Source organism: Hyperolius riggenbachi, chromosome 6, assembly GCF_040937935.1.
Source record: "Hyperolius riggenbachi isolate aHypRig1 chromosome 6, aHypRig1.pri, whole genome shotgun sequence".
NCBI lineage: Eukaryota > Metazoa > Chordata > Amphibia > Anura > Hyperoliidae > Hyperolius > Hyperolius riggenbachi.
The window spans coordinates 253,120,746-253,136,569 of NC_090651.1; the positions used below are offsets into that span (position 1 = coordinate 253,120,746).

Consider the following 15,824-nt stretch of genomic DNA (forward strand, 5'->3'; position numbering starts at 1 on the left):
GAAGCTTCGGCGCTGGAAGCCTGGAGAGGTAAATAAAGTGACTTTCTCTACTGCTACTTTGCGGGTACGTGCGGGGGGAGGATCAGGGAGGGAGAAGGACAGAAGACAAGGACTGGATCCTAGTCTCTGGGGGTGATAGAATGGACATGGTTGGAGGTCGGACAACATTTGGTGGGCCCCTCCCTATACTAAAAGAGGGACACAGCATAGCCTCTGGCCACCTATATGGGGGGGGGGGGGGGGGTAATGATAGCATCTCACTGCCTGTGCTAATTGGGGAAGGGCAATGGGGGACAGCACCTGACTACCTATACTAAGGAAGGGGGGGGGAAGCACCTCACTACTTATACTGGGGGGAGGGGGAAGCACCTGACTACCTATACCAGGGGTCCCCAAACGTTTTGGGTCGAGGGCCGGGACAACATACTTCAGACTGCTGGGGGGCCGGAGTATATATAAAATGGTGTAGAAGTCCTTTGCGGGCCAGACAGGCGTCAACCTGCAGCCCAATTGGACAGCAGAGTCACCTGACGTGGAATTAGATTGGAAAACAGCAAATTACTACTGCTTTCTGGGTTCCATGTGGATGTGTGGTGCCAGCACTGCTATTCTATATGCGGACCACCAATATTTAAAGATGTAGCTGACCACATCTATAAGTAATACATTTTGTGTGTGGGGGGCCGCTAAAAAAGCCTCAGAGGGCCACATTTGGCCCACGGGCCTTAGTTTGAGGACCACTGACCTATACTAAGGAAGGGGGGCAGCACCTCACTACTTATACTGGGGGGAGGGGGCAGCACCTGACTACCTATACTAAGGAAGGGGGGGCAGCACCTCACTACTTATACTGGGGGAGGGGGCAGCACCTGACTACCTATACTAAGGAAGGGGAGGCAGCACCTCACTACTTATACTGGGGGGAGGGGGCAGCACCTGACTACCTATATTATACTAGGGGGAGGGGGCAGCACCTGACTACCTATACTAAGGAAGGGGGGGCAGACAATGGGCCTTGGGTGGTAAAAGGTACAAATCCGGCCCTGTCAGCAGGAGAGTCAGGCAACTGGTATTACTTTAAAGAAAACCTGTACTGAGAAAAACCTCCCCTGGGGGGGGGGGGGGGGGGGTTACTCACCTGGGGTGGGGGAAGCCTCCGGATCCTATTGAGAGTTCCCCCGTCCTCCTCGGTCCCATTTTGGCAGAGATAAAGCTTCCCGAACAGCGGGGATGTAAATATTTACCTTCCCGGCTCCAGCGCAGGCGCAGTATCGGCTCTCTGCTCGGAGATAGGCGGAAATAGCTGATCGCTGTCTGGCCGCTCTACTGCGCAGGAGCAAGTCTCCTGCGCCTGCGCATTAGAGCGGACCCGATGGAGATCGGCTATTTTTGCTATCTCCGTGCGGAAAGCTGCAACAGCGCCCCCGCTGGAGCCAGGAAAGGTAAATAAATCAGCGATTGTCAGGCTTGTCGAGGGAGGAGGACACTTCAGGGGAGCCAGCGCAGGACTGCCTGCAGCTACAGGGGAGGAGGAAGCCTCATTGGGACCCTGAGGCTTCCCCCTTTCCGAGGTGAGTACCCCTCAGCAGGGCTGGGCCGAGGCAGAGGCTGGAGAGGCTCCAGCCTCAGGGCGCAGTGTAGAAGGGACAATTCATTCAGCTGTCATTCCCAATTGTGTTTGAAGCAGAAAGAAATAAGAAAAGGGGATACATGGCAGCGACTGAAAGCCAGATAAGTAGAGATTAAGGTGTTGGTGGGGTTGGGGGCCCTGGGGCACCTCTTAGTGTAATAGCAATCAGTGTGTGACGGTTGGGGTGGGAGGGATGGGGGGGCGCACTTTGCTGTCTCAGCCTTGGGTGCTGAAGGACCTTGTCCCGCCTCTGCCCCCCAGGGGAACTTTTTTTATTACAGGTTCTCTTTAAAAGGAAAAATCCATATCCTTCTCAATTTAAGTTAAAAGGCAAACTTCTGTTAACAGTGGCACAAGATCGATTTCTAGCAGCAGACACATATTTAGCAGATATACAGAGTGGCCAGAAGATAGCGCAGTAGAGCCGCCTATAGATACTGAGAGCTCTCCGCAGCTCAGACTCCCTCCTGTGTTCCATACGTGAGAAGCGATCCTACTCACTCTTCTCTGGCTTTATTAGATTTCCAGCCCCTTCCGGATGTCCCGGGTTGAAGCTCCACCTTGTGTACAACTCAGGATTTCGGAAAGCAGCAGGTCGTGCGGGAGGGGAAAGATCCTGGTTGGGGCAGGTCAGTGCTGTTGCTATCCCTCTGCTAACACTGATAAGCTGCAGGGATACAAGTGCTCTACAATCTCAGCCTGTCACTGTATTTTTACACTTTCCTTGGCTTGTCTGTCCTGCACACACAATACATGAGTACGGCAGCCTGCAGCTCTATGCACAAGTTGCTTGTATTTAGTTTTTGTTTGTAATAATAGACGTAGGACGATGCACATTACCTCACTATAGCTGCTGGTTGTGTTAAATGTGAATGGAACAGAAAATCTGTCATGGCTACAATTCTGATAATCTGGGCGCCCATAAAGTATGATGCTGATACCTGTAATGAGCAGTCCTTAAAGTGTCCATCAGTAATACAATCTTGGTTGTACAATTTTACCACATGTCATGTGAGGGTCTAAATAAGTATCCATCCAGAGTGTATACACACAGTTTACCCTAGAGTTGGTAAGATTGTACAACCAAGATTGTATCATTGATGGTCACCTGACTCCACAGCCATTGACCTATACCGTCAACCCTAATGCTGGGGATACACGGTACGTTTCTGTACCGTGTATCGATCAGCTGATATGATTCAGCTGGCCCGATCATGCCGCTCGATTCCCGCCAGCGAACAATGGCAGGGAATCGAGCAGTGATAAGGAAGCGCCGGCGGGGATGAGCGGCAATCGATCCGCGGGGATGCGCCGGCATCGAGCCGCTGGCTCGATCTGGCGCATAAAACGAGCCGTGTATGCACGGCATAAGGGACTGTTCAGATACACTGCTCGTTTCGTTGCAATGATAAAGCAATTTGAAAAGAGTTTGTTGTAGTTTGTCGTCTTGAAGACTCCTAGGGAGTGCGTGCCAGCGTATCGGGGGAACTCATCCGACCGCAGTGCATAACCAAAAGTTGGCAATCAAGGGTAAACCAAAAGTGCCATGGCAGCATTGGTTAACACAATGCATGTCACGTTTGAACTTGTGGGGGCTTTGCCCTGTGGCGAAAAACACATGTTGCGCTTGAGATGGTTGGGAGGGGGGGTTCCCCTGTTCCCCAGCTGTCCACCATCTGTGCCCAGCGCTAGCAAGCTCACAGCTGGTGGAGAGGAGCAAGATAACAGGTGGTGAATTCACTGCCTTCAGCTGCCTGTGGAAAAGAGGCCTTACTTCACTTCCTAGCTATAACCCATATAAAGAGAGCATGTTCATTCAGTTAAAATAGTAGTAGTATTATAATAATAATAATAATAAACTTAACATTCTCTATTGCTCAAAATTATAATTTCATGGTCTCACTAAACGTCAGTGCATCTCCTCTAATGCTAAACACACAATGCAATTTCCCAGTGGCGTAACTAAGGAGCTTGGGACCCCAGTGCGAGTTTCACATGGGGACCCAAGCACTGTATTGACATGGAGCCCAAAAAACCGGAGCAGTGCTTTTTCTGCGCTGCTAGGTTTTGGCGCAGGCAGCGCCGCCATAGACTAGAGTGGGAATTAGTCTATAGCGGTGCTCAGTGAGTAACGTCGGCGCCGTCAGAAGACGGAGCCGAGGTTGCATAAATATCACAATAATTCGGCCTCCAGCAATAGCTGGAAGCCAAATTATTTCATTCCCTACCATCCATGGCGGCCTGGAGGGGGAATAGTAATTAACACGGCCCGGAATTGTGCAGAAGCAGGATCAGCCATATACTGGCTGTATCCTGCGCCCAAGTCTACCGGCGCCGATTTCAAATGTACTCCAAAAACCAACCAACGACAGCTGCAGTGTCGGAGAGGAGTATTTAGAGTAAGGAAACAGTTTAAGGATTGCCACTATTCAATGCACTTATAGAGGTTTTCATTACCAGCATTAGCTCCAATGAAAAGCTTATTATTAATTAATGAAGCGCCAACATATTCCGTGGTGTGGATAAGATGTATGAAGGAGGGCCCTTATTGGCCCATTCTAGTCCAGTGACCTCGGTGCAGTCGCAACCTCTGCGTCCCCTTTTGTTACGCCACTGCAATTTCCCGTCCTATTGACTGGAATCGGATGATTATGTCTAACATGACCGATCTGCTCCCGTTCCATAATAGGATCGGTAAGTTATTATGGGAAATCGTTCCTGTTATCGATCGGGAGCAGTTTGGACATGTACACACAATGCAACTTCCCATCCAATTAACCGTCGATTGGACGGGAAAATGAATGGTGTGCATCCAGCATTAAGGATCTGAGAGTGACGAGATCTATTCAGTTTTCCCTCTCTCTTCCCCCTTGTCTGCTGTTTATCACAGCACTGTTCAGTGATTAGGCTATGTTCATAGAAGATTGCAGGATTGCAATGTGATGGAGGGGTAAATCCGCATTGCCTCGACTAGTAAGGGTCCTTTTACACTTAAAGCGGAACTAAAATGACAACAAAGAGGTTCACTTACTTGGGGCTTCTGCCAGCCCTGTGCAGCCTTCCTGTCCCACACCGGTCCTCCGTTCTCCCGCCGCCAGCTACTTTTGGTACTATTGTATCGTCGACTTACAAGTCAACAGCAAGCCACACATATCTTTCTTGCCTGCAATAGTGTCCGGTGCTAATAGCGCAAGCCGCTATTGCAGAGAAAGATACGAGTGGCTCGGGGCGCACAGGCGAAGTTGCTGAGTCGCGGGAACCGAAAGTAGCTGGTGACGGGAGAACAGAGGATCGTGGATGACTGGCGCAGGACAGGAAGGCTGCAAGGGGCTGGCAGAAGCCCCAGGTAAGTGAAACATATTTTTTTTTTTTTTTACATTTCAGTTCTCCTTTAATCAGTTGCTCTCCGTTATAACTGATAGAAAACTTATTTTCAAAGTACTGTATATTCTGGCGTATAAGACTACATTTTAACCCTTGAAAATCTTTTGAAAAGTCAATGGTCGTGTTATACACTGGGTATCATTGATGCCGGGTGATACACCCTATCCTGTTACCGCCTCTCAGATCTCGCAGCTGAGGACTGTAGTGCACAGGTGCACATGTGTGAGATCTGAGAGGCAGAGAAGGAGGTAAATAGGATACAAGGGTGGGCCAGAAGGGTGAAAGAGGCGTGTTTTATGGGCATAGCGCACCTATTCTTCCATACCGCTCTGATAAACAGGTGAAAGAGGAGTGCTGACCAGTCCACTTAGGGAGCGTTGACCAATCCAACCAGTCAATCGCCTACAGTGGAGGAAATAATTATTTGACCCCTCACTGATTTTGTAAGTTTGTCCAATGACAAAGAAATGAAAAGTCTCAGAACAGTATCATTTCAATGGTAGGTTTATTTTAACAGTGGCAGATAGCACATCAAAAGGAAAATCGAAAAAATAACCTTAAGGGCTTGTTTCCACTGTTGCGACGCGATTTCGGCCGCATTCCGACGCTTGTAAAAACGCATGCGGATGCGTTTCCACATGCGTTTTTACCCGCGATTTCGCCTGCGATTTCGCATGGCAGGGTGCCATGCGAAATTAACCATGACACTGCCAGGGCTAAATAAAATTGAAAAAGGTGCGAAATCGCACGCGAAATCGCGGGTAAAAACGCATGTAACAAACGCATGCGTTTTTACTATTAAATACATTAGCGGCGATTCGCACGGATTCCCGACGCAGGCGAAATCGTTGGCTCTTTTGTGCGTTTTTTTCACACTGAAAAAAACGCACCTCAACAACGCTACAGTGGAAACAGGCCCATCCACTTGTATTACATGTGCGGATCTGCATGCGTTGGACGCATGCAGATTCGCGATAGTGGAAACGAGCCCTAAATAAAAGATAGCAACTGATTTGCATTTCATTGAGTGAAATAAGTTTTTGAACCCTCTAACAATAAAAGACTTAATACTTAGTGGAAAAACCCTTGTTTGCAAGCACAGAGGTCAAACGTTTCTTGTAATTGATGACCAAGTTTGCACACATTTTAGGAGGAATGTTGGTCCACTCCTCTTTGCAGATCATCTCTAAATCCCTAAGGTTTCGAGGCTGTCTCTGTGCAACTCTGAGCTTGAGGTCCCTTAATAGGTTTTCTATTGGATTAAGGTCCGGAGACTGACTAGACCACTCCATGACCTTAATGTGCTTCTTCTTGAGCCACTCCTTTATTGCCTTTGCTGTATGTTTTGGGTCATTGTCGTGCTGGAACACCCATCCACGACCCATTTTCAGTTTCCTGGCAGAGGGAAGGAGGTTGTCGTTCAGGATTTCACGATACATGGCTCCGTCCATTTTCCCGTTAATGCGATTAAGTTGTCCTGTGCCTTTAGCAGAAAAACACCCCCAAAGCAAAATGTTTCCACCCCCATGCTTGACGGTGGGGACGGTGTTTTGGGGGTCATAGGCAGCATTTTTCTTCCTCCAAACACAGCGAGTTGAGTTAATGCCAAAGAGCTCTATTTTGGTCTCATCAGACCACAGCACCTTCTCCCAGTCACTCACAGAATCATTCAGGTGTTTATTGGCAAACTTCAGACGGGCCTGCACATGTGCCTTCTTGAGCAGGGGGACCTTGCGAGCCCTGCAGGATTTTAATCCATTGTGGTGTAATGTGTTTCCAATGGTTTTCTTGGTGACTGTGGTCCCTGCTAATTTGAGGTCATTCACTAACTCCTCCCGTGTAGTTCTAGGATGCTTTTTCACCTTTCTCAGAACCATTGACACCCCACGAGGTGAGATCTTGCGTGGAGCCCCAGAGCGAGGTCGATTGATGGTAATTTTGTGCTCCTTCCATTTTTGAACAATCGCACCAACAGTTGTCACCTTCTCTCCCAGCTTCTTGCTAATGGTTTTGTAGCCCATTCCAGCCTTGTGCAGGTCTACAATTTTGTCTCTGACATCCTTGGACAGCTCTTTGGTCTTTCCCATGTTGGAGAGTTTGGAGTCTGCTTGATTGATTGATTGATTGATTGATTCTGTGGACAGGTGTCTTTTATACAGGTGACTAGTTAAGACAGGTGTCCTTAATGAGAGTGACTAATTGAGTAGAAGTGTCTAACCACTCTGTGGGAGCCAGAACTCTGAGGGCTCGTTTCCACTGTTGCGGTGCGTAATCGCCTGGATTCCACCGCAGAAGAAATCGCATGCGGCTGCGTTTCCGCCTGCGGATTTAGCCGCGATTTCGCATGGCAAGGAGCCAGGCGAATTTAACCATGTCACTGCCTGAGTAAAGCTCCATAGCAAACCATGCGAAATCGCTGGGAAATCCGCATGACAAAGCCGCATGCGATTTCCCTATTAAATGCATTAGCGGCGATTCGCCCGCATTCCTCCCGCACGCGAAATCTGACGGCTCTGCCGTGCAGATTTCTGCCGCACCGAAAAACGCTCCCGCCGCCGCACAAGTGGAAACGGCCCCATCCACTTACATTGACTATGCGAATCCGCATGCAGTGCCCGCATGCGGATTCGCTATAGTGGAAATGAGCCCTGAATGGTTGGTAGGGGTTCAAAAACTAATTTCACTCAATGAAATGCAAATCAGTTGCTATCTTTTATTTAACCAGTTCGCATTCAGTCGTTTTTCGCTTCATGCATCCGAACAATGTTCACCTCCCATTCATTAGCCTATAACTTTATTACTACTTATCACAATGAACTGATCTATATCTTGTTTTTTCCGCCACCAATTAGGCTTTCTTTGGGGGGTACATTTTACTAAGAGCCACTTTACTGTAAATGCATTTTAAAAGGAAGAATAAGAAAAAAACGGAAACAAATCATTATTTCTCACTTTTCGGCAATTATAGTTTTAAAATAATACATGCCTCCATAATTAAAACCCACGTATTGTATATGCCCATTTGTCCCGGTTATTACACCATTTAAATTATGTCCCTATCACAATGTATGGCGACAATATTTTATTTGGAAATAAAAGTGCATTTTTTCCGTTTTGCATTCATCACTATTTACAAGCTTATAATAATAAAAAAAAAGAAATATTTCATCTTTACATAGATATTTAAAAAGTTTAGACCCTTAGGTAAATATTTGTGTTTTTTTTTTTTTTATTGTAATGTTTTTTTGTTTTTTTTTAATTAAACATTTTATGTGGGTATTTTTGGGAGGGTGGGATTGAAATTGTATTTTTTTTTTGTAAATATGTGTATTTTTATTTTTATTTAACATTTAGATGTACTTTACTTTTTGGCCACAAGATGGCAGCCATGAGTTGTTTACAGTGACGTCACTCTAAGCGTACCACGTACGCTTAGAGCGACATAGGAAGCAGAAAAAGCATAGCTTCCGAGAGAAGCTGTCGCTTTTTCTGCGGGGGAGAGGAATCAGTGATCGGGCACCGTTGCCCGATTCACTGATTCACTGGCTAACAAACCGCCGGCCGGGAGCGCGCGTGCACGCGCGCGATCGGCCGCGTGGACGCGCAGGAGCGCACATGGCTTCCTGGACGTGAGTTTCACGTCCAGGAATGTCAAATAGTTAAAGAGAACCCGAGGTGGGTTTGAAGAATGTTATCTGCATACAGAGGCTGGATCTGCCTATACAGCCCAGCCTCTGTTGCTATCCCAAACCCCCCTAAGGTCCCCCTGCACTCAGCATTCCCTTATAAATCACAGCCACGCTGCTGACAAACAGCTTGTCAGAGCTGGCTGTGTTTATCTCTATAGTGTCAGTCTGCTGCTCTCCCCGCCTCCTGCAGAACTCCAGTCCCCGCCTGCATCCCTTCCCTCCCTGCTGATTGGAGGGAAGGACGGGGGCAGGGATCGGAGCTATGCAGGAGGCGGGGGAGCAGCTGAGACTGACACTACAGATGTAAACACAGCCTCACAGCATGGCTGTGATTTATGAGGGATTGCAGAGTGCAGGGGGACCTTAGTGGGGTTTGGGATAGCAACAGAGCCTGGGCTGTATAGGCAGATCCAGCCTCTATATGCAGATAACATTCTTTAACCTATTTTGGTTCCTGGACGTAGTTTCTACGTCCAGGAACCATGCGCGCTACCGCGCGCCCCCGCGGCTGATCGTGCGCGTGCACGCGCACTCCCGGCCGCGGATTCGGTAGCCAAGGAATCAATGTATCGGGCTACGGAGCCCGATCATTGATTCCTCTCCCCCGCTGAAAAAGCGACAGCTTCTCTCGGAAGCTGCGCCTTTTCTGGCCGTTCCCTTCCCGATGTGTCACTCTAAGCGCGTGCTACGCTTAGAGTGACGTCATGTAAACAAACTCATGGCCGCCATCTTGTGGCCAAAAAGTAATACTACACCTGAAAAAAAAAAAACAGAATTAACACACATTTACATTATAAATCTATTGTTTACCTCCCACCCTCCCAAAAGTACCCTAATAAAATTTTTAATATAAAAAAAAAAACCATTACAATAATAATAAAAAAAACATATAAATATTTACCTAAGGGTCTAAACTTTTTAAATATCAATGTAAAGATGAAATATTTCTATATTTTTTTATTTTAAACTTGTAAATAGTGATAGATGCAAAATGGAAAAAATGCACCTTTATTTCCAAATAAAATATTGTCGCCATACATTGTGATAGGGACATAATTTTAACGGTGTAATAACCGGGACATATGGGCATATACAATACGTGAGTTTTAATTATGGAGGCATGTATTATTTTAAAACTATAATGGCTGAGAACTGAGAAATAATGAATTTTTCCATTTTTTTCTTATTCTTCCTGTTAAAATGCATTTACAGTAAAGTGGCTCTTAGCAAAATGTACCCCCCAAAGAAAGCCTAATTGGTGGCGGAAAAAACAAGATATAGATCAGTGCATTGTGATAAGTAGTGATAAAGTTATAGGCTAATGAATGGGAAGTGAACATTTCTCACGTGAAAATGACGGAACCTGAATGGGTTAAACACAACTCGGGTTCTCTTTAAGGTTATTTTTTCGATTTTTCCTTTTGATGTGCTATCTGCCACTGTTAAAATAAACCTACCATTGAAATGATACTGTTCTGAGACTTTTAATTTCTTTGTCATTGGACAAACTTACAAAATCAGTGATTAGTCAAATAATTATTTCCTCCACTGTATATACTGTTATATACTGGGTACCACATACAGTACAGCACCAGTATCTGTTCATACATAGCACCGGTATATGATGTTTAATTTTTATTTGGTGTGCGTTGGAAGAGGGATAGTCTTATACGGCGATTATATCCCAAACTCTATATTTTACCTGGAAAAGTTAGGGGGTCGTCTTATACGTCCAGTCATCTTATATGCCGGAATATACGGTAATGTCCATATTTCTCTATGGCACAGGTCATGCTATAAGTGTTCTAACTGAAAGCTTTTTCACAATGCACTGCTATGGAACACACACACACACACACACACACACACACACACACACACACACACACACACACACACACACACACACACACACACACACACACGCGCGCTTTGACCAAAATCGCATCGCAATCGGATCGCACTAATGGAAATTACTGCTGCAGTTTCCATTAGTTTAATGTACCTTGCGATTTGCGGTCAGAAGCAAATCGCAAATCGCAGGCTAGTGGGAAAAGGCCCTAAGCCTGTGGTGTATAGGAAGTGTCTGTACAGCCTCCTTTGCTTTGTGTATAATGCTTTATTTAGCTAGCAGTCTTTCGCACACCTGTTTTATTGTTGTCTTGCAGCAGAGCAAGAAGATTGGGGAAGTAGCTGATGCCTTCATAAATATGTCACAGAACTAGTATTTGCTAAACTTCACACATGCTGTGCAGTACCATCTGCCTACAGTGGTGTAGCAATAGGGGATACAGTTTGCAACTGCACTGGGGCCCTTAGGTCAGAGGGTCACAGTATTAACTCTCTGTTGGCCCTGTGTTGGTAATAATCACTTCTATAGATGCTTCAGATAGCAGTAATCATTAACAAACTTTTCCCCATCCCCCTTCTTGCATCTCTGACACTGTAGTCCTTGTCAAGTTTTGGTACACCATATGAATTATGTATAGAGCAGCACTTGGGGTACAATGTAAAACTTGCACTGGGGCTCCTTAGCTACACCACTGTCTTCCTATAGTAATATCACTTATCTAAAATATATTCCTTTCTCTATTCTTTCTGCTGGCTTGGCAAATTAATAGAAAGGTGCCTATACACTTGTCGATGGCCACCAGATTTAAAGGACACGTGTAGGTATATGGAGTCTGCCATAATACCAATTGCAAAGCATGCAGCAAATCAGGTGTTTCTGACATTATTGTCAGATCTGGCAAGATTAGCTGCATGCAGGTTTCTGGTGTTATTCAGCCACTACTGCAGCCAAATAGATCAGCAGGGCTGCCAGGCAACTGGTATTGTTTAAAGGATACCCGAAGTGACATGTGACAAGATGAGATAGACATGTGTATGTACAGTGCCTAGCACACAAATAACTATGCTGTTCCTTTTTTTTCTTTCTCTGTCTGAAAGGGTTAAATATCAGGTATGTAAGTGGCTGACTCAGTCCTGACTCAGACAGGAAGTGACTACAGTGTGACCCTCACTGATAAGAAATTCCAACTATAAAACACTTTCCTAGCAGAAAATGGCTTCTGAGAGCAGGACCGAGATAAAAAGGGGAATTTCTTATCAGTGAGGGTCACTCTGTAGTCACTTCCTGTCTGAGTCAGGACTGAGTCAGCCACTTACATACCTCATTTTTAACTCTTTTAGGCAGAGAAAGAAAAAAAGGAACACAGCATAGTTATTTGTGTGCTGGGCACTGTAGATACACATGTCTATCTCATCATGTCACATGTCACTTCGGGTATCGTTTAAAAGGAAATAAATATGGCAGCCTCCTTATCCCTCTTGTTACAGTTGTCCTGTAACTATTGGATGGATTCCACTCTGATTTAATCTAATTTGGAAATGGATTCACTTCTAATAGATTTTATTGGAAATCTATGCAGCCTCCTCCACCTGCCGCCCTCCAGGTCTCCCCCCTCCCCCCCCCTGCCTAAAATGTGCCCTAGCCCTTCCCCCAGGGTGTGCAGAGTGTCGCCGTCGGGGACCTTGTACCCCATGATGTGGTGGCATGTATGTATCCACATGGCTGCTATTGGAGGTCATGGTGTACAAGCAGTGAGGGAGAGAGAACACAGGAGGGGGTGAGCCAGTGGATAGATGAGTGTAAGCTCCGCTGCCATCTTTGAGGGGAGCACAATTTAGATTCTGGGAGACCGGTCGTTCCAAAATTGAATGCCGCTACTGCCACCCACCACGCTGCCTCCTTTCCAGCGGCATCTTTCCTACTTACATGATCAATACAAATTACGATTGGGTGGTCATGTGGCATCAGACCCTGGCAGATTCAATAATAATGATCTAATCTGCTGGGAACATCGAATAATGTATGAGCGCCGTTACAGATGCCTCAGACAATGGTGTGATTACTACAGGGAGCAGCTTACAGGAAGTGAAAAGTGATTTTCCTGTAGACTCATCATCAGAGTTCCTCTTTGGCCAATATTGCATGTTTTTCTTGTGTATTTATAGCTGTGTTGCGTGTAGGAGAATTTCTGGCATATCTTATGATTAAGCAGCAGCCAAGCTTGAGTGGATGAAAGTGAGCATACTGGAGCTTCACTTCTCTGTAACTTAAAGGAGAACTGTAGTGAGAGGTATATGGAGGCTGCCATATTGATTTCCTTTTAAGCAATACCAGTTGCCTGGCAGCCCTGCTGAGCTATCTGCCTGTAGTAGTGTGTGAATCACACCAGAAACAAGCATGCAGCTAATCTTGTCAGATCTGACAATAATGTCAGAAACACCTGATCTGCTGCATGCTTGTTCAGGGTCTGTGGCTAAAAGTATTAGAGGCAGGGGATCAGCAGGGCAGCCAGGCAACTAGTATTGCTTAAAAGGAAATAAACATGGCGGCCTCCATATCCTCTCACTACAGTTCTCCTTTAAGTGAGTCGTCCACAATATCTAGGGAGGGATGTTATGAGTGGGGTCCTCAGACATGTGCGTCAATCAGTACAATCTTGTAACTTAAGTTTTCTGGAGAGAGTGAGCTGGTTAAATGAATGCATGAGCATGTGCACAAAGATGCACACCCTGAGCGTGCATGCGCAGTGTTTTAACTGCTGAATGTAAATTTTACGTACTGCAGTTAAAACGCTGCATGGTGCACTCACATGTGCACATGCTCGTGCTTTCGTTTCCCCCCAAGATTTTCTCTTCGCGCCCCCCCCCCCCCCCCAAGTAAAATATTAATTCCCACCCAACTAATTAACACATTGTTTTACCTATATTTAGCCCTAAGATTGGGGGACACCTGTAACGGCTGCTGCCTGTAGCGATCGCTAGGACGAGAGCTCCGAGACCCAACATTGTACAGATGCATCACTGTGCTGTTGCCTAGCAATGTATCTGTACAGCACTTGGGTCCCTAAACTGTGCACGATAGTGGTCGGATCCAGTCACTACAGATGCACAAGTTGGTGATAATGGTATGCCACATTCTCAACTAGTGGCAAAATGTCACGTAGGGTATCATTGTAACTGGGAAAAAACAAGTAACATTTTTAAGTTTTGAAAGGGTGAAATATGATGTGTGTACCCACCTAGATTGTCCGGAAAAAAAACTACATGATACACAGTGAATCACTCTGATGGCACAAGTAATAAAAAAGTTATTGCTGTATCAATAGTGATAGCTGAAATGCCAAAATTGTCAGGACTCTTAAAGGTGGCAAAAGAGAAAGTGGTTAAAGAACCGATTAATTTTTTCAGCGGTTTCAATCATTTATTTTTATTGGGGAAAAATTGAATGTGTCACATTGGTCAATTTTTTTCAAATTTTACAATTAATTAGAAAAAATTATTGTAATTCTTGAGTTTAAAATCACTATAAAAGTTGTATTTTGTGTGGCTACATTTTTAAAGCTCTACATTACAGGTTGATTAATGAATATGCCATTCAGGAGCCAGTGAAAAAAATTGTCAGTTCTGCTGACTACAAACCACAAAAAACTGAAAAGTTAGGTGAAGCATTGGCTACCTGGTTCCTCCAGTTTATTAAGATTTGTGAAAAACTGCCATATGACAAAAATGCATAATCTCCTGTTATCTGGCACCTCTATCATTCTAATGACTTTATTTTGTTTGTTTAGGTTATGCATTAAGTTTCTATGGCTTGGCTGGAGGTTACCCCAGAGAACCTCTATTTATCTGAGCAGGTGATAGTTCTGCTGTCCTGTGCATTATCCTTTCTGGGCTCTGCACTCATCATCTACACCCACATCCGCTGGCCAGAGCTCCGAAGTCGCCCCCGGCAACTGCTTCTATTTTTATCTGTAGCTGACCTGTTCTCAGCCGCCTCCTACTTCTATGGAGTCCTACAAAACTTTGAGAGTACCACCTGGGACTGCGTGGCTCAAGGAGCCTTATCTACCTTCTCCAACACCAGCTCCTTCTTCTGGACCATGGCGGTGGCACTTTACCTCTACCTCACCATTGTGCACTCTCAGCAGAGCCTTGCTGAGCACATGGTCTACTGGTTCCACTTAATCAGGTTAGTAGAACCTAGCTAAGGTTTACCAGCGCTACAACAGCTGTTGAACTGTAGAAAAGAAATGAAAATGAAATATAAAATAATGCTACAGTAAAACAAAAAGAATTGCTTACAAAATATAAAAACTGAACACATTTATTTAGTAATGAGTACACATAAAAACATGTTTATAGCAGAAATAGTATAAACAGAAGAAAAGGCAAGCAACGTTGTGGCTGTGAGGCATGGCAGAGGGCGTAGGGGAAATAATGCCATTCTTACATTTGCAGCTCCCCACCATGCACATCCCTGAAATCTGCATTCCCGCATCTGTGTGCAGCCATTCCTTTACCTACTGCTCTGCACAGTCATCAGCTGGTGTAGTAATCACATAGACGGACTACATCTCCTGGCGTACATTGCGGCGCTTCGAAGTTCACCACACTGCATCCGGGGATGGGAAATGGGGGGGAGGGGTAGTTAGAGGAGCAGCTCCTGTAGGTAAGTAAGCAATGATTTCAAAATGACCATTAGTCGCCCCATGCTGTTGACAACATTAAACAACTACAGCAGCTGCAACATTTGATTGGTCCATTCACAGCCCCATACATTTTCAACAACTCGTTGACCGTCCCTATAGTCCCATCGTCATGGATACCCAGTGGAAACCCCTTCCTTTTTTTTTTTTTTTTTCTTATTTATTGTTATTCCCATAGCAGGGTGACAGCTGTTTGTCCTCCTCCTCTTCTCTCTATAGAACAGAGTAGGCTGCTCAGCAGGAACCTATCTGCATGTGTGTACAGCAATCATTCAACGATCATTCCTATACTGTCAAATATTGATAGTGTGTACGCTGATGATCCCAGAAATATATCCGGTTGTAGATTTACTACAAAATGACAATACTGCTGTGTTTAGGTAGCAGAATGTTTAGGTCTTGGATGCTACAACGGGGCACTGGGCAAAATTAACATTGGCCCCCAACACCCAAAGCGGCATTAGGGGCCCCATGAGGGGCTCCCCACCCTGAGTTGCTCCGCTGATGAAAACTCTGCTGGAGCCTGGTGGACCGCAAAAAGGTGTGTGTGTGTGTTTTGTGTGT

The 15,824-nt window shown here is 45.5% G+C and overlaps 1 protein-coding gene across 1 annotated transcript in view; it reads left to right on the top strand.

The window, feature by feature from the left end:
* Nucleotides 1–2,141: 2,141 nt before the first annotated feature.
* GPR157 (G protein-coupled receptor 157) overlaps nt 2,142–15,824 on the top strand; it is a 74,449-nt gene continuing 60,766 nt past the window's right edge. Inside the window, exons 1-2 of the mRNA XM_068242780.1 lie at nt 2,142–2,259; nt 14,343–14,743. Of these exons, the coding sequence (XP_068098881.1) occupies nt 14,361–14,743 (383 nt within the window). The 5' untranslated portion in view covers nt 2,142–2,259; nt 14,343–14,360. The remainder of the gene's footprint in view (nt 2,260–14,342; nt 14,744–15,824) is intronic.